At 49.9% G+C, this 22184-nt stretch overlaps 1 protein-coding gene across 2 annotated transcripts; it reads left to right on the top strand.

The window, feature by feature from the left end:
- The first annotated feature begins 4948 nt into the window (after positions 1-4948).
- On the top strand, positions 4949-21835 carry LOC122363608 (glutaredoxin domain-containing cysteine-rich protein CG12206-like). Of its 2 annotated transcripts, none has more exons than XM_043333084.1 (4): positions 4949-6919; positions 15781-16014; positions 19666-19731; positions 20330-21835. In XM_043333084.1, exons 1-4 carry the CDS (start codon positions 5297-5299, stop codon positions 20507-20509), a joined length of 2103 nt encoding a protein of 700 aa, XP_043189019.1. In that variant the 5' UTR covers positions 4949-5296; the 3' UTR covers positions 20510-21835. The 2 variants fall into 2 exon arrangements, with proteins under 2 accessions (XP_043189019.1, XP_043189028.1); XM_043333093.1 differs by having other exon boundaries at positions 5083-6919; positions 20347-20532.
- The last annotated feature ends 349 nt before the right edge of the window (positions 21836-22184 follow it).

Raw genomic sequence — 22184 nt, 5'->3', positions numbered from 1 at the left:
CATTCATCAATTCCTAATGTTTGGTTTGCCCTCGGCCCTCCCCGCCAAGGAGTGATGGTGGATATCAGTCCTTTGTCAGCCTGTTGATAACAGGTAGTCGGTACATGCCTACAGAGACTCGTTACATTTAAAACAAGCATTGAGAGCATTTTAACCTGTTACCGTGCCATTTTATTAAGGCTTAACTGCACTATATGCATTATGAAAGCCGCTATACCTACCTACTTAAAATCGAAAAATATTTTGGTCATCGATTGCTTTAAGTGGTAGACCCTGTATAAAAACCATCTAACTCGGTTCAATAATTAAGGAAAGTTCATAGGTATATCCCACAATACCCTCTAAAAAAGTATAAAGTCATTACCTACAACGTATGCGGGGCCGCCGGCACAATTATTCCAAGAAGAGTCCCTGCCCATAGGAGAAGGGCACAAGTATATGTCAGAAAGGTCTTGCACAAGCTCAGTTTAGTCTCATTTTGTATTCATTTTATTTTCGTCGAATCCAGCCTTGCTCGCTTCACTGATTTTGCGGAGTCGCTTTCGCTGCTTCCGTAGCTTCTCCTTTTGAGGCCCCATGGAAGTGAAAGTGCTCCGCAGTCGGGACTGAGAAAACGTCAAAACGAAATGATAGAGCAGGAGTTGGCGTCACGTTAGCCGTCACTTTTCTAAAGTGGCCAATACCAACAATCACCTCCAGCGTCTCACTTGCGGCTCAATTCATGGCTATGCCTATTGCCGACTCTTTACTGCTGGACCTATTGAAGGAACGGGGAAGTCTCGGAAGACATGCGAGCACTTTATAAGTGCATACCTAAATATTTGTCGTCACAGATCACCGAGTATAATATGTAACTTTAGGCTAAGCTCATCCCCGGTAATAGTTCAAATGTGCTTGGCTTCTTAACTCGCGCCCCAGTGGCGATCTCAGCCAACTTCGCCATGGGGGGGGGGCATATGTTAGGGGAGAACGGGGTCAATTGTAACATTTTTTCATTTTATCATCTGGTGCAAACACGTTTGCAGTTATAAATCTCTTTCTTTTATTTTCAGAAACTATGATCTTATGTCTTAAAAATACAGTTGGAACATTTCCGAAATAACTGCTTTTTCGGGTCAAAATTGTTGTCCGAAAAAGTCAATTCAGCTGTTACAATTCACCCCAGATACGGGGTCAAAACTAAAAGTAACACCACCCGGAGACAATTGTAACATGTTAACTTACAGGCTACAGCAACACAATTTTTCCCAAAACTGTGATTTAACAAAAGTATTGAACACTTGTTCATCCTCCCAGACTTGGTAGGTACGGCTCTTCTCAGGAAAAAAGGCTTAAAACCTCGCACTTATACAGGGGTTGGATGGACCTCCTCTCCCTCAGTTTTTCGCAAATAAATCGCGTAAAAAGCTGCCGATTGCGACAAAACTTACAGTTCTCTTAATTCTAGCAATGTTCCATCTACCTTGAAAATTTGACGACTTTGACATAATGGCCACTGACCTATAACCTGTTACATTTGACCCCTGCAAAAATGTTACAATTGTCCCCGTCGCGCCTTGACTACTGTGCACAGCCATCGACATACCCGGCACTTTCGCTTCAAACTCCGTTGGGAAAGGCAGCATAGAATTACGCATTTTCGGTCTTAACATCAGGGCTCATTCTATTGGCAAGTTTATGAATTACCTATTAACACTGTTACAAATGCCCCGTGTTACATTTGACCCCGCTCTCCCCTACCACCCACCTCTCAAAAACTAAGAGGGCTAGAAAGACGCGGTAAAAGGCAGTCGATAGCGCTCAATGCGTACGTTTGAAAGTATTCCAGTCATTTCTCATCTTAGAGCGGTATTGGGGACCCCAGAGGTCATCAAAGGTCGAAATTTGCCAATAGTCATTATATTTTTCAGGAAACATGCCGTTATCCACTCTGATAGCTAGAAAAACGCATGGAAAAGCAATCGATAGCTTTTGAACTCTTCTTTTGATAAGGTCATCATCAAAATTGACCTCAGGTCAACGGTTTAGCCTCCAGAGGGCAAAAACTCCAAAAATATCTGTTTTAAACGAAAAGTGTTTTTCGACAATAACATTTTACTAGAAAAAGCCACGACATTTCTATTGCCAGAATCGTGTTCCTCTCGCCGAGACGCGTCGAATGAACTAAAATTGAAAATTTGACCTCAGGGCAAGGCCATGACCTGACCGGAAAAGGTCATATGGCATATCAGTCGATGCGTCTCAACAAGACAAACACAATGAGGCCATCCCCAGCGTTCTATCTCTTACCAATCGAGAGTTATAGGCAAAAATATGTTTGTAGCCCCAAATGACCTCGGATGACCTTCCTAGAGGCTATCAGCATAAAAGACACCTTGGTCGTCACGGGTGGTCCAAATCATTGTGATTCTGAAATATTTGGACTGTTCCTATGCGTACACACGGATCTAGAGGCATTTTAATTTTTCTCCATTGACTTATAATTGTTCACGCCACTGGCCTGACCTTAGGTCACGGATATAAAAAAATCTGAGACATACAAATTATAGGCGCCCATAACATCATGCAATCCACCAACTTTAAAACCTCTCTGACAAACACTGCAGGCTGGACATTATTGCAAACTTTTTTAGGTTTGGCCAGTTAACTTGACCTGGTGACCTGACCTGACATGACCTGGGGTCAAAAATTTCACACATTGTCCAAAATTGATGCACAGAAAGCTATTCCAAGCGGTGCGGCGCTACGCGCCGTGGTTTCTTATTCACTCGCAAAAAACGCGACAGGGTGGTAACATATGCCCCCCTCCCCCCTGGGGCGAAGGCTAAGAAAAGCCACGCAGTTAGTAAGCTTAAAAGCTATTGAACATAAAACATTACCTGCCGGCGTAAATATCTACGATTTGTTAGCGCAAGTGGCAATGGCATGCTTCTACTTTGCATGAATATAATATATAGGTATAATACTTTATAAAAGTACTGTATAATGTCGAATAATGACAACCAGCTCCCTGGTGTAGTCATAGATATTGGAGTAGATTATGAGCGTATCAGAGTTTGCCTGCTTTCATTTATACAGCGATATTAAAGATTTGCTAATAGGTAATTATGCTGTGCAGTTAATTAGGATTATAAGCATGTTATCCAAAAATAATGCCCGAGCTCAAGGCTGAAGTTCGTTGAAACTTCGGCATGCAACAAGCTTACGACAGGCGTAACCAAAGTTCCCACAATTGGCAATCAGTTATCGACTATGAAATAAACATTTCGGCGCTGAGCTTTGCAGAATTTGATGATGTCGTCGTTTAGCCATTCGCGTGTCCAAATCATCGCTCTCCGCGGTGGGTGTGGACGGTGGGCGATTCGCTCAAGGCCAGCGGCGGTCAGTGAGCACACCCCGTGCCGGGAGACACCTGAGGGTCGGGGGAGGGGGGGGGCTAGACTGGCATCCTGTCGAGATTACTGCACCTCCTGGGTGACAGCGAGATGCCAGGTGAACGGTGTAACCGCCACCGGCCGCCATTTACACAACAGACTGCAGATGAAGGAGACCTGATGTAAGACCGTTTAGCGGTAAACGTCAATTTCTAGGTGATGTTTTTTTATGAATTTGTCTTCGCCATTTTCATAATGTGGTAAAACACGGATTACTTATGTAGTTATTACATAATTGCTGCTGGTGTCACTAATTTACTTCATGCTGACGATACTGACTTATGTCTGTTTTTGTAACGTTAATTACATTGAGACGTAATCAAGAGATGGTCATCCGAAAGATTCCGTGGTGTGTATAACAGGATATCCTCAAATGCATACCTACACCTCCCAACAACTGTTCGCTGTAAGACGCCAGCCGCGGCTGGGGCGGCGGCGGGCGCTCTCAGCCGGTACGGCTGTCCGTCCGTGTGCGGTTCGACCAGCGATCAGCGCGGCCCGCAGGCGTCAGCTGACAGCGCACCAATGTTACAACAGACTGTGATGGAGGCCGATGACTCCAGAACGGATGCCCGCGGTCGCAGCCGCAGAGACTGGCCGGTGCTAGATAGAAAGCAGGCGGAGGAGATATGGCTTGGCGACGCGCTCGGAATGCGGGAAGTGTTTCTGTAAATTATAGTTTGTTTGTCGGTAACAGCGCGTGAATGTCGGTTCAGGTGGTAAGCGGCGCTGAACGGTTGCGTAATTAAACCCGTAACAGGAAATACATATGTGGATCAATGCTTTAGTGTTGGAAAGGATGTCGAGACCGCAATGATCTGTAGTCGGTAACAAATTGGTATTCAGTAGCGGCGGAACACCTCCAATTAAGGGGGGGGGGGGCACTGCCGACTTTTGGTCCCATTCTTTCCATGCAACGCCCATAGGGCTAATGTTAAAATGCCAAAATCAAAGGTGGGCACGGTGCCCCGGTGCCACCCCCGTTCCGCCGCCTATGTTGGTATTAGCAGTTGGGTCGTTCAAAATTAAATCGAAAAGAAAACGAGCGTTTTCCTTGGATCTGATTTAGCTGTTGCTTGGACGTAGCGAATCAAAAACATTTTAGAAGCACAAGCGCGAAGAAACAAAGAACAGTTATGTAGAAAGATGGGTTTTTTCAATCTGGACAACTAGCGAAGGTCTTTGCTGCATAGGAAACATCTGCATTCTGCAATGCAGGCAGAAGCATTGCAGGTAGGCAAGCATGCTACGATTTGGTGTTAGTGTTCTATGCTAAACGGCAGTCTCCCAGCATTGGGCTCATCGCGTTCGCGCATCTCGGAAAAAGCAGTCCCCTTGCCCTCAAACTTACATTGAACCGGGTGCTTAATTTCTGTAAGATTGTCTTAGCCTGCACAATTAGCCCACCAGTGCTCTTTAACCATGTAAATAGCCACCTCAAGCAAACAATCTGGACTGAGATGAAGACCATGACCGAGCGGAGAAGGTCGAGCGTCAAACACCGCTGCGAGCACAGTGTGGCGCCGGCACGGTGCACCGCGGCGGCGGTCACCGTTCCAGTCGGGAGCCTCACCGTGCTCGGGTGCACCGCGCCAGTGGCGGACACATACCGGCCGGCGAGGAACGGTCCACGGCGGGCGCTCAGTGAGAAGCCGCGTGGGACGGGGCGCCGGCGCCGCTCGGGTCTCCCGTGTCTCCCGTGTCTCCTGGTGAGCTCCAGGTGAGCTCCGGTGAGTCTCCGCTCCCCCTGCCTCCCCTGTGCACCCGTATCTCCCCTGCTCGCCGAGCCGTCCGCGGTCGCCCGCCGGCGACACCGGTTCTGTCGGAGGCCGACGAGTTCACGCCGAGAAAGCGCGACGGAAATGGTGCGGAACAAGCGAGCGGCGCCGGCAGCGCCGCCGACGGCCGCGCTGTCGCCACCACTCGTCCAGACAGTGCCGTGGAGTGCAGACCGACGCAAGCCTCGCGCACCTCCGCCACCCTCATCGCCGACGACGATGCCGACGTCTGTGGAGAAGACGGGCGGCGTGCTGCCGCCGCTGCCGGCACGCGGTACGGCCCGCTTCTGTCTCGGTCCGTACGAGCGGCGCGGAGTCGGCGCGGCGGCTGACTCGGCCGACGGTGGCTCGCTCGGCATGGACAGCGAGGGCAGCTCGACAGACGTGGGCGTGTGCATGGACGACTCCGCCAGCGACGCCAGCCAGGAGTCGCTGGTCACGTCTGACTCGGCGGTCAGCTCACCGCCAGCCAGGCGGATCGGCCGCCGCAGCCCCGGGGCCGGCTCGACGGACGGCGCCGCGATCTCTCCGGGAGCCACTCAGAAGAGCAGCGGAGCCAGAACCGTGTCCGAATCTCGGTCTGCCGGTGGAAAGGCGTCGAAAACACAGACGGTGTCCATCAACTGGACTCCAGCGCCGGCGGAGAAAACGACGAGTCAGGTGATCTCTGTGAACGGTGAGACAGTGCAAGAGCGGAGGCTGGACAGGAGCGCGGTGAACGTGGTCTCAACGAGCCCTGCTTCTCCGAAGGCCGTGTCTGTGGTTGAGCTGAGCGCCCGAAAGGTGCCTAGTGCGCCAAGCTCACCGGTCCAGGTCTCTGAAGCCATGGTATCTCCACTCAGTGACCAGAAGCAGTCTCAGACGGTCAAGGTGTCTGCGACGCCAAAACATAACAACTCCTCGAAACAGAACTCGCCCTCACCAACCACTTCTCGTGCGTCGTCTGTGGGTTCTTCGACAGTCTTTCTCACCCTCGAGCAGCCGACTACCGTAGGCTCTACGACAGCGAAGAAGTTATCATCTTCTTCCAAGACGTCACCGACATCGTCTCCTTCGCCTACAGCATCGCCAGCTCCTCCAGCTTCTGCCTCGACTCAGGGAAGCACATCCACCGTCTTCCTGTCGCCATCTCAACCAGACTCGAAGTCAGCGTCGGCGCAGAAGTCCAATGGAACAGCGTCACCAGGCAGCTCTTTTGAAAAGCAACAAACCTCTTCAGCTACTTCACCGTCATTGGGAGTGATACCATCTCAGCAAACCCTACGCAAGACCAAATCTCCACGAAAGCCACCGGCTCCGCTGCCTCCTGTTAGCCCCTCCCCAGCTCCCTCAGAATCTCCAGAACCCTCCGTGGACTCCACATCGACAAACCCATCGACAGCGCGTGCCGCGCTCCGTCAGCTGCAGAGCCCGGCCCCTGTGCCTCCTCCGCCGAGTCCCGTGCAGACGCGGACCTTCGCCGAGCGGCAGCGCCGGCCGTGCAGCGCGCCGGCCATGCCACCGCTGCCCGAGCCCGGCTTCCAGTTCCACCTGCGCGAGGCTGCGCCGGGGGGAGAGCAGGGAGAATCGGCCGACGGGTTCGCCGGCGTGCGGGACTTCCTCGCGCCGGCAGCGCCCATCCACAGCAGCCGCGGAACGGTGCGCGGCGTCAAGGACCGCGTCCGCGCCGGGATTGCTACCTTCCTCCAGGACAACTCCACCGCAAAGGTAGGTGGCCAGTGGGGGCTTCGGGGATCGTGTCGTTCTAACGTGGGAATACACTAACCCAAGCTTTTCATCTAAGCCCGAATGCATTTACTTGAAGCCTCTTAAGATTTTTAATCATAGCTCTTCGGTTTGGGGAGGATCGCATCGTACTTAAAAGCCTGTAATGGGACAACCAGCAAACTGACCCTTTTGGCCCATCAAGTGCGAGGTAAAAATCTAGCAAACAACCGAGATGACACCCTTGCTAATGGCTTGCTCGTTTCAGTTCTTCCTTCGTTGTGCTTCAAAGCATTAAAACGTAAAAAATAATTACAAGCTCAGAGATATATAAGCGGTCAATAGTCATTAGTCACGCCCTCGCGGATTATGTTGATGTAAGCATCACATATCGATAGGTACTAATGATAACACAAAGTTCATTTGATCAATTTCTTTTTTTATATAGGTATACGAGTTTCTTGATAATGTGTCATCGCAATTAGTCTAATCAATAAGCTAATGGCCATGCACAGTTCATTCATATATGCACGTGGTATTCATACGGACAAACGAAATACGCATACCTGTATCGTATGCTATTACCAATTAGACTTTTAGACCAAGTTCAAACATGATATTCCATACGAATGGTTGCATTAATGCAGCGGGTCATTATCACTGTGCCAAACTAACAAATATGCTCTCTGTAGAGGTTGAGTAAGTCAAAACAGTGGCTGAACGTCTGAGACGACCGTCGTTCAAAGCTCGGTTTGAGCCGATTCGATGCTCGCTATTTGCTCCTAGACATATGTAGGAGGGCTGCGGTCACTGACAGTGGTCGTGTGAGGCCAGCTGAGGCCGGTAAACGGGACAGGGCGTGTCCGTTCAGTGGACACTTTCAACAGTTGGCTGAATTCCGCCCCTCCACAGAAGTTACCCAACCGAGTGGAGACGGTCAGACCAGCCCTATTACAGCTCGATTTGGGGATAGCTGAAAGCGAAATCTAAGCTGCCAGAAGGTACAATAAATTAACATCAACGACCTAAAATAAGTGTAGGTACGGTACATAGAACATTTAATACATGAGGTCCTTTCAAAAGTATCTCGTCAACTGGCTAGCCGTTCTAAGATTCATCGTGCCCATGATGCACCGTTACCACTAAAAATACATGACACTAACTCAGACAATAGACATTGTTGCGGTAGCACAAACTTGCAAAAAACCAAGGCCAACAAACCACCCTTTCTCTCCCCCTCTCTTTAGCGTCTGGTTATCTGGTTATCTGGTCTGGTCTGGTTATCCCTAGCGTTTTTACCATTTAGCACAGAGCATCTCTTCGTTGCCCAGTGACAGTTTCCATGTGAACCGTACCAAGTGGTGACAAATTCGGCTCCAGCCTGCCTGCACGATGGATCTAAAAACCGCCAGTCGCTCTGCAGCCCCTCTTCAGACGAGCCGCCGCCAGCGGTCCCGTTATTTCGCGCCCCAGTCATGAGTCACTTTATGCCGAGCGTCTCCTGTGCCTATCCCTCCCGGCTGTCACGGCCTGTGCAGCCGTCTCAGTCGTGTCTCTGCCTCTATCAACAGTCTTCACATATCTCCATTGTCTCTGAGCTGTCTCTCCCAATATCTCCGCTGTCTTTCCGCTGTTTCTCTTCATATCATATCTCTGTTACCTATATCTTTCGCGTCTCATGCGTCGCTCAGCTGTCTCTTCGACATCTCTGTGCCACTCCTGCGCCGTTTTATCTGCCGTCTTTTCATCCCATCTCAATCTCACGAATGCCTAACAGCTTCTTAACCTTATTTCAATCACTGCACCACGACGCCAACCCAAATTACTCGCCACGTTAAAGGGACCCTCCCACCTTCAAAAAAGTTAATCAATTGGCATGAAAGTGATGTCGCTCGGTTCAGAAAGAGCAAAAACGAATATCTACCAAATTTCATCGAAAAATATTCACCGGTTTTCAAGATATTAGACTTTTACTTTTGTTTACTTTTTGGGATCTCCGCTGTTCCTAGCGACTTTATTTGAAAGTGCGGCATTTGTTGCGCGCAAAGCAGCATATACCACCGCGTGCTACAAAACGTTTTAGTCAAACATTTAACGGACGTTCGAAAGCCTGATGACGTCATCAGATTCCCGTAATGGTTAAGAGATAGGGACCACGCTGGTCCCACCCTGCAAGTAAAGGGAAGAAATTTCTTGAACACCATAAAGCTGCGGGGGTTGTGACCAGGATAAATGGTGGTTTCTGAGCCTGGCCGCAAACTTGGCTATCTCAACTCAAAACTAATGTTAAGGTGGGAGGGTCCCTTTAACTGCGCCACGCGCAACAATCGAGTGTCGGTGCACGCGCGGTGTCTGCCCCCCCCCCCCCGGACGAGGTCGATCATTCACCTCGGCTGGAAATCATGACCGGCCGGCCGGCTGCACCGGCGCTGGCGACAAGGCTGACCCACAGAGAAAACCCAGCCGGATCCGAGCCGATCACGTGACCTGTCGCCTGGCCGCGCCGCCCGGTCACGTGACGGGGGCCGCGCCAGCCGAGCGTGGAGAACCAGAGTCGAGTCGCTGCCGCGCAGGGCCGGTGCCATAAGAAGCTGTTTGTGCCCGATTTCGAGCTTTCCCTGGCGCGGCCACACCCAAGGCCCTGTCGGCGACGGGCGGGGCAGGTGGTAATAAGAACTGGCCGGGGTCAGGTCGTACTGGGGAGGCCATTAGTGAGCGTATTTGCTGTGCACTTGGAGCTTAATAGCTGTGTGCGCGCGGCGCATTACCGATCCAAACGGGAAAGTTGCACATATCTGATGACAGCATCGATATTTGGGAAAGCTGTTGGGGTGGTTGCCGATAAAAACCTAGATATTATCTATCTGATATCATAGCTGATTACGAATGACACATTGACGCCTGGCGTCGCATGTCTATAATAAGGAAATCGCTATGAGCTTTCATTTATACTTTCAAACGAGCATGAGTATCTATGCATTTCATTTGTCGTGAAAATGTGATCAGCCAGGCATCGGTGCGATCAGTGAGGAAAAACAAGCACGGTGCTTCTGTTCACTAGAGCTTGCGGTGGCGTTGATAGACACAGACATAAGCGGCACTCTACCAGTCGGTGCCCTGATCTAAAAATGACAATAAGGGCCCAAACGTTCCGGATAGTGGGGGCATTCCACGATAGATCGTACCACTTTTTTCCAATTTGACACCCTCATCTCTCGAAATTTGACGAGAATTGGTCTCAGGGGTAATCAGGGGCTCTGAATCCACCTGTAACAATTTCAGGCTTATCAGATAAGTATTTTTTGAGTTATGGTGTGTAACATTTTTTGGATCTTGCTTTGCAGCGCTAAGTTTGGCGGGCTGTAACTCTAAGACGGATTATTCAAATGCCAAATGTTATACATATAACATTGAACTTGCAATGAAACAGAGATTAATATGTATTTTTGAAATTTCGAAAAATACGCTTTTTTGATATATGACATATCGAGTTTTCTTTCATTTGTATTTTTTGGACTTTGGGACCAATTTTTTTTGAATTTTTATTTCTTTAAAAAAATATTTGGCTCGTTGTTAAGAAGTATGCAAAAAATTAGGAAGGTGTTCTTTCTATAAATGTATTTATTTTACGTCACGATAACGGTTTCGAATAGTGATTTCAGGAGGGGAGCTTACAAATGGCGTGGTAAAGCTGCCTAGTGACATCACGGGTTACTGAAATTTCAATTCAAGTCTGAGTCATCTGAAAAAAGTGGAAAGAGGGTTCATTCAACCCTCTTTCCTATAAGCGCGAGGGTGAAAAAGGCTGTTTGGTTCTGACATTGTTTTGGACGCCAATGACCATAGCTGTCCGAGATGAAAGTTACAGGACGCATACATGGTGTCCTCCAGAGGTCTCACAACTTGTATATCTGGGAATTTTTTCAAGGTTACATGAGGTCAGGTCGGTCACGTGACATCACTGTTATAAATCAATGGGGAAATATAAAAACTGTTATTTTGGCACCGAGAATGATCTAAAACTATCCCACGTACATGGTATCGTGATTTCATGCACTCCTTGCAAAGTCCAATGCTTTACTTTTGCATTGTTAACCTTGCGTGACGTCATTTATGACGTCACTAGGGTCGTACGAGTTTTTCGTCAATAACTCCCGATCAAATGGAGCTAGAGAGTCGGGAAAGCCACCAATGGACTCGGGAAGACCTTCCGAATCGAATGATATGCCATATGATACCCTTTGCCCAGCTTCGTGACCTGAGGGGCTCTGACGTGACCTTGACCCGAGGTCAACTACTTAAGTTGACCTCACCCTAGCAAAAAGTATACCATTCGATGCACCTGAGCTAGGCGAACACAATGATGCCAAAATCGCGGCTCTGCGGCCATTTTTTGCGAAGTTATTTACTAAAAACCGAACCCGTAACTTCAGTCACGTGACCTGGCCTCAGACGCTACCGGTTAACCTGAGACCTTAAAATCGGGTACCAATCGCTGCGACTTGTAACGGCACACACACTCGTTTTTTCTGCGAGGCTCTAGCTCTATTAGAAGCGAAACGGCGTGCTGGGGTCGTATCAACCCCTCCGAAACCCATTTTGTTTGAGGAAAATGAGGAACTTATAGAAAGAACACCTTTCTAATTTTTTGCATGTCGATTTGCAATGACATGAAGATTATTTTGAAAAAATAAAAATGTGAAAAATTTTGGTCCCAAAAGTCATTAGAGGCAAATGAAAAAATATTAAGGTTTTTGCTCAACAATGAAATTTTTTCTTTGGAATTTTTAAATAGTAATATTAATTGTTGATTCATCGCAAGCTTAGTGTTGTTTACTTTTTGTTGGTTGCTTAACCCGTTCTTGAGTTATAGGCCATCAAACTCACCGTTACATACCGAAGTTAAAAAATGTTATGCAATATAACTCAAAAAGTTTTGATCTGAGAAGTCTGATATTTTGCCAGGCGTCTTTGGAGCCTATGATTACCTCTAGGACCGATTTTCATCAAAATCTGAGAGATGAGGGTGACGGGCCTGGTTACGATCTATCGTGGAATGCCCCAGTGATCACAGAAGTTTCTCCAGTAAATACTACGCCAATGCTCGTCTCCAACTCGAGTTCTATCTTTATGCACCTGGGCCCAATGCTGTAAATACCGTATCTTGGAATGCAGCTCATGAAGTGTGTAAGATCTCGCTCCTATGACGCGACTCTGTGATAGTCGCAGTGGTAGCGCGAGTCGCGATGCGCCGTTCCGGGCGGGCCATGACCTGCGGTTGCCCTGAGGCATGCGGTCTCGGCTCCCGGGCACCGTGCCGAGCCGGCGGCTCAGATAGGCAGCTCCGTGACGCCGGCTGGCCCCCGTGACCGTGACTTCTGCCGGGAGCCGTGACGTGACGACCCCGGGTGACGCGATGTGACGATCATGATCCCATGACTACCGGGGCGGAGTCGCGGCGGTGCTCGTGGCAGAGTTTTTAGCCCGTGACATACCAACGAGGCGTAGATAGGTCATTAGCAGCCTGACGTTTACTTGACAGGCGATTCGATAATGGACGGGGCGCGCTATCCTTAGCGTGTTACACACGCATGACATACTGGGCTGACCATGAAGGTGTCGAGTGGGACTTTATCTTGGTTTTCTAAGCGTTTGCAGACGCTGGAGCGGCCCTAACTAGGGCTTGTGTGGCCCCCGACTGGGCAGCCTATATTGCGGTCATGACCTGTGCTCGAGAAACAAGCATCCTCCTAATCTCTCCCCAGGGGCAGAACGGGTGCCGTCCGAGCGAGGGAAAGCTGCAAAATTGTGCCTAATTTGATAAAACTCACAACCTGCTTATTCAGAAACCACAAAGCTGAATAATCTTGTGCTGCTGTTTACTTCCTAGTTTCTAACATGTTCTCAACCACGATACGCTAAAACAAGCTCGGGGCCAACTCCACCCAGTAGAAAGTGTGTTGTAATTCTCCGTCTGGTCTGCGGACCAGGACCCTGTCGGGACGGACGGCGGCCGGTCCGCTACCGAAGCTCGGACCGCCGCCGGACCGGCCACCGGTCACGGGACCTGTGACGTCATAGGCTCACCTTGAGCCGCCCTTGTCTCTGCACACGGCCGAGCCGAAGCTGCGCCGCTTTTGTGCCAAATCACTCCGCTCTCTCTCCGGTTGGTTTGTCGCGCTTCTTTGCTGCCGAAAAACGGCGCAGAAGGAAGAAGAGGTGAAGAGCCGGTGGCTGGCCGCGGGGGTCGGATGGGAGGTGATGGAGCGAGATGAAAACCGATAGATAGCCGACCCGAGAGATGATGAATCAAACCTGTGGCGTCCCGAGAGAGCTAACAAATGCGTCCAGGCGGGGCGCCGGGCCTTTTTTGGTCAAAATAGTAAGGAATGATTCTCCGACTGCCGCCCGCGCACAAAAGACTATTTTTGGTCGGCATAACGGATGGAAAGTGAGAATCAATCGATTATCGTCGCTCTGTGACGAGTAGTGGTGTCCTCCAAACACAACAAAGACCGGTTTTTACTGTGTGTCCGGATCTGGAATCAAGTGTTCATCAGGCGTAACTAATGTCAAGAATAAAGATAATAGCACGAAACTTATCCACGGGATCAATTTCCCGGACCAGCTTTCACGCTTGGGGATGTTGGACCCGGAGGTACCCGGTTTGAAGTGAATTTTCTCACCTCCTCTGGGACTTCGGCACTTGATCCAGGCAGTGGGACGGAGCCAGGGTATATTGAGTGGACGGAGCGGCCACAGTAAAACCTGGACGGAGTACGCGCCCGGTGTCGTTTTCTGACACCAAACGAAAATTACATGGAATGCGGCACCGATCGTTCACGGTCCTCAGTTGACAGCTCACGGTTGGCGCCCAACTATTTGGGTGAAGGCCTGGAGCGATGTTGCGCAACCGATCTCAACACCACAAGTCAAGGCGCGCGGACGGGCCAATCTTCTGCTCCGCTGGCTCGTAATTTTATTTCTCCGATTTGAACGTGTGAGCGTGGAGCTCTGGTGCTGACCACATTTAGCCATGGATGTTGTGCAACGTGTGACTTTAGAGTATATGTGGCTGGGAGTGTTCAATCGTGCATTGAGCATGGGTTATGTAAATTATAAGAGCTTGGGTGCGTTACCCTCGCTACTCCGAGCAGTATCACTGTCGAGGCCAGACTTGAGCAGAGCAAAAGACGAAGGTTGACTCAAGACCCTACACGATACCTCTCTGCATACGCATGCATTGTATATTTATTGATATCTCATGCTTACACCAGCCAAGTCTCTCACCACTCACCAGTTACCAACTGCTGCCCATCACCCATCACCAACCATTCACCGTTCATTTACCGTCCACCGTCCATCGCCCCCCCCCCGTCCACCGCTCGCCGTCCACCGCTTCCGTCCACCACCTTCACCTCCCACCGTCCACCGTCCATCGCCCCCCCCCCCTGTCCACCGTTCACCGCTCTTCAGGCGGCGTCCGTCAGTGACCTCACCTCTCTGGTACGCCGAGCACGTCCCGGTCGAGAATTCTCCTGAGCGATCGCTCCTGGCCCGGCCACCCGTTCCAAGTGACCTTGCAGGAGGAGATTCGTGACAGACCCCGGTCAGTCAGCTGACTGACCTGTCAGACTGACAGCAAGGGTCACCGCCCCGAGAGTTAGCGGCCGCAGTCTGTTGCTAGGGAACGCGACGGCTGCGCAGTGAAGGTGCGGCAGTCCAATGTCGACACTCGAGAGTTGATGATACGAGATTGTGTGATGTGGTTGGCACTTGACATTCATGAATTCCACAAGAAAGTAAGATGCGTTCATGCGTGAAATTCGTGCACAGGCCATGGGGGGGGGGGTGCGATAAAGGTGAAGGTGTCTGCTCCTCGGATTACACAATGTTCGAAATCGGAAAATATTTCATAGAGCTATGAAATATAAATCAGAACTCAAAAATCAGAGCTCTCTGATTTTTGTCTTTAAAATGGATGGTGTCGCTACCATGCCGGTTATAGACCTATGATGTAAAATTTTACATCATCCTGAAGTGAGTTCAGGGAAGCGCGACGGCACATAAAATACAAAATAACTTTCACTGCCGGCAGATAGCTTTCACTGTCGACCAAATTTCATTTAGGAGGGGCCACTGGTGTCGGCATGAGAGTCGGTACTGGAGCCACGGACCTTCGAGCATCAGCTAATAGTGAGGCTTGATGGCCAGGATTGACGGATGTTTTGTGATTTAATGATAATGTCAGGCTTATCCTCCGAATCCAGACATCAGCATTTTCTCTCAAATATATTCCTACTACCTACGGCCTTTGCCTACGTTCGAACGTTATCTGACGAATACCGTTTGTTTAATTTATTTGTCAATACGTAGTGTACCTAGCAGTAAAGTTACTGATCTTAGTTTTAAGTTTTACTTGTTTGTTAAGTATCACTTCTAGTTGAATCCTCTACTCTTTCTTGTTTTCCTCAATTTATTGAATAATCTTTAAACGTTATCTGTTTTTATAAGAGGAAATGAAGGCTGAAGCTCTAGCCTCCATCATCAACATGCTTTTGACGAATTGGAGCGTAACTAATGTTTCTAAGGTAATTGGCCATCTGCGACCCACCATGCGTGTGGACATCGGAAGCTTTATTATTTATTTCGTATTGTACTTTAGGGAAACGAGAAACTTGAATAGAGCGATGTTTTCTTCTACATGGAAAGTGTGTACGGTCATGTGGATATGAAACATATATTCCCACCCAGAAGACACGACTCAACCGAATAAAACGCAGATATTACTTTACAAAACGTTTCATAGCATCAACCCCCAGGACCCCTTTTTGACACCACCGTTCCCCTGTGACTGCCCCCAGGCGCTGAAGGTTCGCGAACAGGGCCGGCTGGTGGTCTACGTCACCTCAATGGGTATCGTGCGGCCCACCTACCAGCAGTGTCAGCGCGTGCGGCAGATCCTCCGTCAATTGATGGCCGAGTTCGAGGAGCGCGACCTGTTCCTCAGCGTGGACCACCAGCAGGAGCTGCAGCGGCGGCTCGGCGCCGACCGCGTCACCCCGCCACAGGTGTTCATTGACGGAAATCTGCTCGGGGTGAGTGCCTGCCGCAGCGTCGTCACGAGACCAAACGACCGTTTAAATCATTCGATGCCCATAAATGCAGGTCATTGCTGATAGCGTTGATAGCTTCCGATTACTTGAACTTTAGCATGATGGCAAGAACCCAGATGCGAGGGAAGCAAGCATCTATCAGAAAATCTGTAGCAATCAGTTTAACATTTCCACTAAATGATATCGTTGCTAGGTAGGGCAATGGGTCGGTCACATGCAATGCTTTGATACTAAGCAAGTATCATGTTAAGAAGGCGGCTGTTATTTGGTGTTTACATGGTGTAAGACAATGGCGAACTTCAATCCCGAGAACTTTTTCCTGTTCGATCATGTACGCTTCACAGTAAGCCTCCTTGCTGAAGCTACTGCTGCCTCACGATCTATCAGACAGCAAAATTGGCAATGTCACAACGACCGCGTATTAATTCAACTTATAAGACATCATTACCATACCGACATAACTAAACGTCTTGACAAAATATACCTATCACACGAGTGCCACGAATCGCGACTAAGTGCCTGACGTTGTTTGATCCGGCCTTATTGCCCTTGACAAATGAAAGGTAGCCAAGATCGATGTACCGTTAAGTAGGGACTAGGGAGAGATGTAAGGATGTGATCGAAATTAATCACTAAGCATGACATTTACTTGCATAACCGGGTTTTAGGCGCCGACCACCTTCAATCCAGCAGTGGTCCCTGAGGGTCGGATTCTTGGACTCAATCCCTTCATATTGTTGGTGGAAATAGTCATTTTCACCTTCCATACGGACATATATGAGCACGTGCACTCGACAAACACAGCTATAAACAAAATAATAGTGACAAGAACTCAATCTCCGGTTTACCTCTCATGGGTACCGCTCATAACTGCCAGCTGACCTTGCTCGAAAACCACAAAAAGTCGGGACATCTCAGCTGAGGTGGCCAGGCAAGTTTTTGCCGCCGATCGGGACAGCATTACACGAGCTCCGGTGTCCGCCCGTGGCAAGGTCAGGACTCCTGGACGGTCGGGTTCCGCCTCGTGTCTGAGCCGCCGTCGGCCATGGCATTGTCACGACAATTTCATGACGGTAGCGCGTCACGGTGTGCACGGGCCGTCACGTGACGCCGGCGGGCTCCCCGGCGCGCGGCGTGACCCGGGGGCTAATTTCCGTAACGCGTCACGGCTCGATTGGAGGCCGGCGCGTGACACTTGGCTACGTTCCGTGACGGATGTAACACCCAGCGTACAGGAACAATGCGCGTCTGAGTGCGTCTAACCGCGTGCTCATACGCAATAAGTGCAGATAGTAGATACTATCTATGATACTATCAATGACAAAACGGCAAGTGAACAATTAATTATACTTAGGCTTTGCTACTCGCAGCACATCTAATATGGGCTTACATAAAACGTCTCGAGAGTTCTCATTGCAGAAAACGTGGTATTGAGACATTGCGTTGTAACCTCGCCACTGCACGTTATCAGGACATGAATCATGAAAGACTGAAGTGCTCCTGCGTTTCCGCCCTGGTTCTGCGTTATGCGTGTTTTGAACTTGCCATGATGGCGATGTCATTATACAAAGACGTAGGCTGCATGTCGGAAGGTATTTAGACCCAATGGAATGAGAGGCATCGCGCGTCTCCGTGCTATGAGCTCGGATCGACAAATAACATTGCTTTCGAGATATTCTCGGTTTTATCAAAAAGAAATGCCTTCCTACCACGCAGTGAGTCGTGGGCTGTATATCAGAAAGTGCAGTAACCAAGTTCTCTGACACGTAAATTACCATCATATGATGACGAGGAAAAATGAGACGGTCTCAACTCTCAAAGAAAATTCAGAGATCGTTTGTCTTGGATAATCACATGGACCATTGTGATTGTCTGCCATAGCCAGTAAAACTCAAGATCATCATGCAAATCAATCAACGTCACGCGTTCCGACCTCAATGCACTACGGTTGTCATTTTTCCCGTGCAGCCGTACTATCTGTCCTGATTTTATCACATTTGTGTCATTAAACTGTGACCACGTTCTCGGCCATTTTCCAGCTCTGCCGCGTTTCTCCCCGCGCCGGGCGCAGAGGTGCCTCCGTGCTAGGTGATATGCCGGTCTCTGTGACTGTTTCCACCACCGGGTGACATTGTTACCTCGTGTCCCGTTACCGCTGACACCAGCTGGTATGTACGTCGGCCACCGTATCAGCCCACCAGAGACCGAGCACGACCATGGACACATCACGTTCCCGGGATTTTCCCAGCCTCCGCCCGCCTGCTGCTGACTCACTAAAGCCGTTAATTTTGCGTGAGCAATGATGGATCTGGTGTTTGAACACTAACAGTAAGCTTTCCGAGAAAGTGTCCCACATGTCGAATAAAATTTGCGGTGAAACTGTGGTCGTTTTTATCTCGTTTGTCAGGTGGCATGCGACACTGCCATGGCTGCGGTTCTGCATGCTGCACAGTGCACATCAAACATTAATATATGTTTTATTCTGGGGTTGAAAGGAGTCTGTACACTACAGTACAGTCTGTATCGCTGATACTATAGTACTCTTATCGCCCACTGGTGTTTCAGCGAGAAAACGGAACACGCACTGAATTATAACGGTCCCTGAAGCCGCATGGTGATTAGGTGTTGCATTACTATCGAACTTAAAGCATTGCTCTGACAAAATTCACGGATCCCTTGTCACTCAACAACGGAATTTCGAAACTCTCCGTCACAACATATCACTTCTACCGAACTAGCAGTTTCACCAAGCTTCTTTCACAATACCGATTCCGGTTGATTCGTTTTTATCTCCTGTCATTCCCGCCTGCCCGACACCGTCCCCACTAGCCCTCCCATCTCGCGGCTCACACAAGTGCCCATTCAGACCGCAGCGTCGTCGCTCTCCGGAAGCGCGCGTCACCAAACGGCATGAGACTTTCTCCGGTCTCTCCGCCGAGCGAAGGAGCCGGCCGGCTGATGAGCGGACGGGATCGGCCGGCCGGCGCCGAGACCGTTCCCGACCACCAGGGCGATGTAACGGGCCGCCGAGCCGAGCAGAGCGGAGAGCGTGGCACGCATCACGTGCGCCACGTCGCCCCGGGGCATCGCTCGGCGCTGTGGAGCGCCACGTCGCCTCGGGCATTGCTCGGCGCTGTCAATGACACCAGCATGTGTATCACCTGCATCACATGACAACTGAGATCAGGTGCAACTTTTCTGGATAAGCTCATTACCGTCCACACTGATGACAATCAAAGGTGTACACTTGTCGGAGATGACGAATCAGGATATAATACCGACAAGTAATTGGCGTCTGGTCCGCGGTTGTATGCAATGAATGTGTATTTCCAGTTCTTCATGGAACCCGCCTCGACAATACCAATTTGCCATCAATGTCTTTCCTATTACCAGTTATTCAGATGCACGCCTGGCCTAAAAGGAAGCTCCAGCGTGCCCCGAAAATGACAATGAAGCGGCACATTTCCAGCCATTAACCTCTCCATTAGCTCTGCCCTGTCACATGCACGAGAGGATGGGTGATAGACCACCTCGATCGAGACTACGGCCCGCTTTCTATCACCCCCGATGTAGCCTGTGTCCGAGTTTGGACTCTGCTAAGACGGGAGACTGATGATTCTTTTTTGTTCGCAGGGAGCCGAGGTGGTGGAGCGTCTGAATGAAACCGGAGAGCTGCGCAGGATGCTCAAACGTTTCAAGGTAAGTGACAGGTGGCGTGAGGAGGCCTGAGGATCGGTCTAGCGAGTCGGTCAGACCATCATCCATCGTGGAAACCGGGTTGTTTACGCTGAGTGATGGATTCAAACTTACAAATCGTTCCGATTGGACGACTGTGAAAGTTGTTATGACTGAGCGCTTTGGATGTCTAGCGTTGGGCAAGTATTAAATGCTGAATTTATGAAAGCTGATTCTCATCGATGAGCTATGGCAACACACTCATGAGATCCAAAAGATAGCTAATGGTAACGAAATTGCCGTGCCAAACGACTTCGTGACTTCCACATTCTGGTTTCGTGCTCCGGTATAAGCGCAAGGTCATCGGGCAGTATATCCGTGATATCAACATCCCCTGACGCCCACTCCCTGTCATAAACTCTTGTGCAATCGGTAATTCAGCCGACACTCTGGGTATCACCTTTCGGCAGTCATTTCACGGCCGTTTCAGTCACCCGGAAGGGCGCTCTCAGTAGTCACGCGCCGTGCTTCGCCACCCTTGCCAACATTAGCCCGATATTGCTGACCTTGCATCGCCCGTGCGGCGCCGCTTGACCCCCAGTGACCTTGTGTGACCTTACAGATGGTCGGACCGCCCAGCTCGTGCGGCAAGTGCGGCGGCTTCCGGATGCTGCCCTGCACCTCGTGTAACGGCTCCAAAAAGTCGTGCCACCGGAACCATTTCACCGAGCAGTGGGTGGTGCTGCGCTGCGGCGCCTGCGACCAGTCCGGCCTGATCCGCTGTGACCTCTGCCTCAGCTGACCTGGAGGTCACGGCCGTGACCTCCGCCGAGGGATGGAGAGATGATCAGTGAATCAATGCACTGACCTTACCGGACAGGCGTTCGTGTGACCTTTGTTGACCTAAGTGGCCTGTTGGTAGCGTGCTGCTTCCGACGTGGATGATGGGTCAGTGAAGACCTCGACAGGACACAAAGGTCAAGTGAAACGTCGGTGACCTGTATCGATCAGCTCAACGCCAAGCAGGAAGCAGGCACATCTCTACCGCCTTATGCAATGTAAAGTAGCTGGTCTCCCTTTTGGTCGAGGCGACCACCAGAGGCAAGTCGTCATTGACTTGCACATGAACTGTTCAGACCGGTCTATAACGGACAGTGATGAGTTTAGATAGGAGTGAACTCTTCAGTGGTGCTGAAAGAATTCAGCACACGTAAAACCCTGCATATTGTGATCCAGGTCGTGGTATGAACTTCAGTGCCACCGATAATGTGGAAGAATATCTCTCCTTGTTTTTAGGCGAGAATGTTTCTTTCGACTAGTGCTGATGCACACGAGGCAAATGTGTAAGTGTCGCTGGTTCCATATACTGTAGGTAGTGTTTATTTTATTGGGCTTTGGTTTGCTCGAACTTACCGAAGGATTGATTTAGGTGTTGCTAATTAATAGGATTTGTGATCCAATTTGAAGCCAATCAGAGTGACTGTTGTACTTTTGCTATATTGCTTCATGGGGTAATGTCCTTTCAGTCTTTCTCTCATCTTCTTTCTTAAATGTAGTCGCGTATACCATGTTAGAGCCCATCAATATGCCTTTCATGTTTGCAAGTGTTGTCTGAAACGGAACATGCTTGCTGCCAAGGACCAACGACTGTCTCCGCTAGTGCAATAGCGGCATGGCTGACAGGGGATGCCGCTGATTATGTCGATGATGTCGTATAGTTATGTCTGAGGTGATGTGAGTTATACAGTTTGGTGCAGTTATATTCTCATCCCTCCGGTGGGAGCCGGCGGAGAAGGGTTTACGAGACAGTCAGGGATCAGTCCAGACCGTTCGTAAGGTTGTGGTCGTCCAGGTATAATCGATGACGTCATATACACGTTTCAGAAACTGGTTGTGGTTGGAGCGGAGAGCGGCGCCTGGTGATTGATGACGTCATTTGGTGACGTCACTCGGTGATAGAGGCCGGCTGTCGCAGCTCTGAGAGATCTGGCCCGTTGTGTTAGAACTTAGAACGTGTGGTCTCTGGGACGGCCGGCCTGTTGTGTTAGTAGAGTGTGGTCTCTGGGACGGCCGTGTGTATCCCGCTTCAGAGCATCGCGTTATTCGGAATAAATGGCAATCAGTAGCGTCGGCACTTTTTATCCTCAAGCATAAGTACCTACAACGATGCTTGTTAGGCCGGACCTATTGGTTTTCTACATACGCGCCGACCGAGGGGGGGTACGAACCCCCCCCCGCCGTTTCGCTCCTGGTGGAGCTAGCGCGTCGCGGAAAAAAACGAGCGCGTGTGCCGTTACGAGACGCATAGATTGACACCCGATTTTAAGGTCCTAGGCCAACCGGTGATCTCTGAGGTCAGGTAAAGTGCCCCAAGGCACGGTTCCGTTTGTGGTGAATTACTTCGCAAAAAAGGCCGCAGAGCCGCGATTTTGGCAGCATCGTGATCGTATCGCTCAGTCGCATCGAATGATATACTT

This window comes from Amphibalanus amphitrite, unplaced genomic scaffold (genome assembly GCF_019059575.1).
Source record: "Amphibalanus amphitrite isolate SeventyFive unplaced genomic scaffold, NRLGWU_Aamphi_draft 000026F_arrow, whole genome shotgun sequence".
Lineage (NCBI taxonomy): Eukaryota > Metazoa > Arthropoda > Thecostraca > Balanomorpha > Balanidae > Amphibalanus > Amphibalanus amphitrite.
Note: the sequence above shows the minus strand (reverse complement) of the source record. Positions and strands in the feature narration are given on the sequence as shown.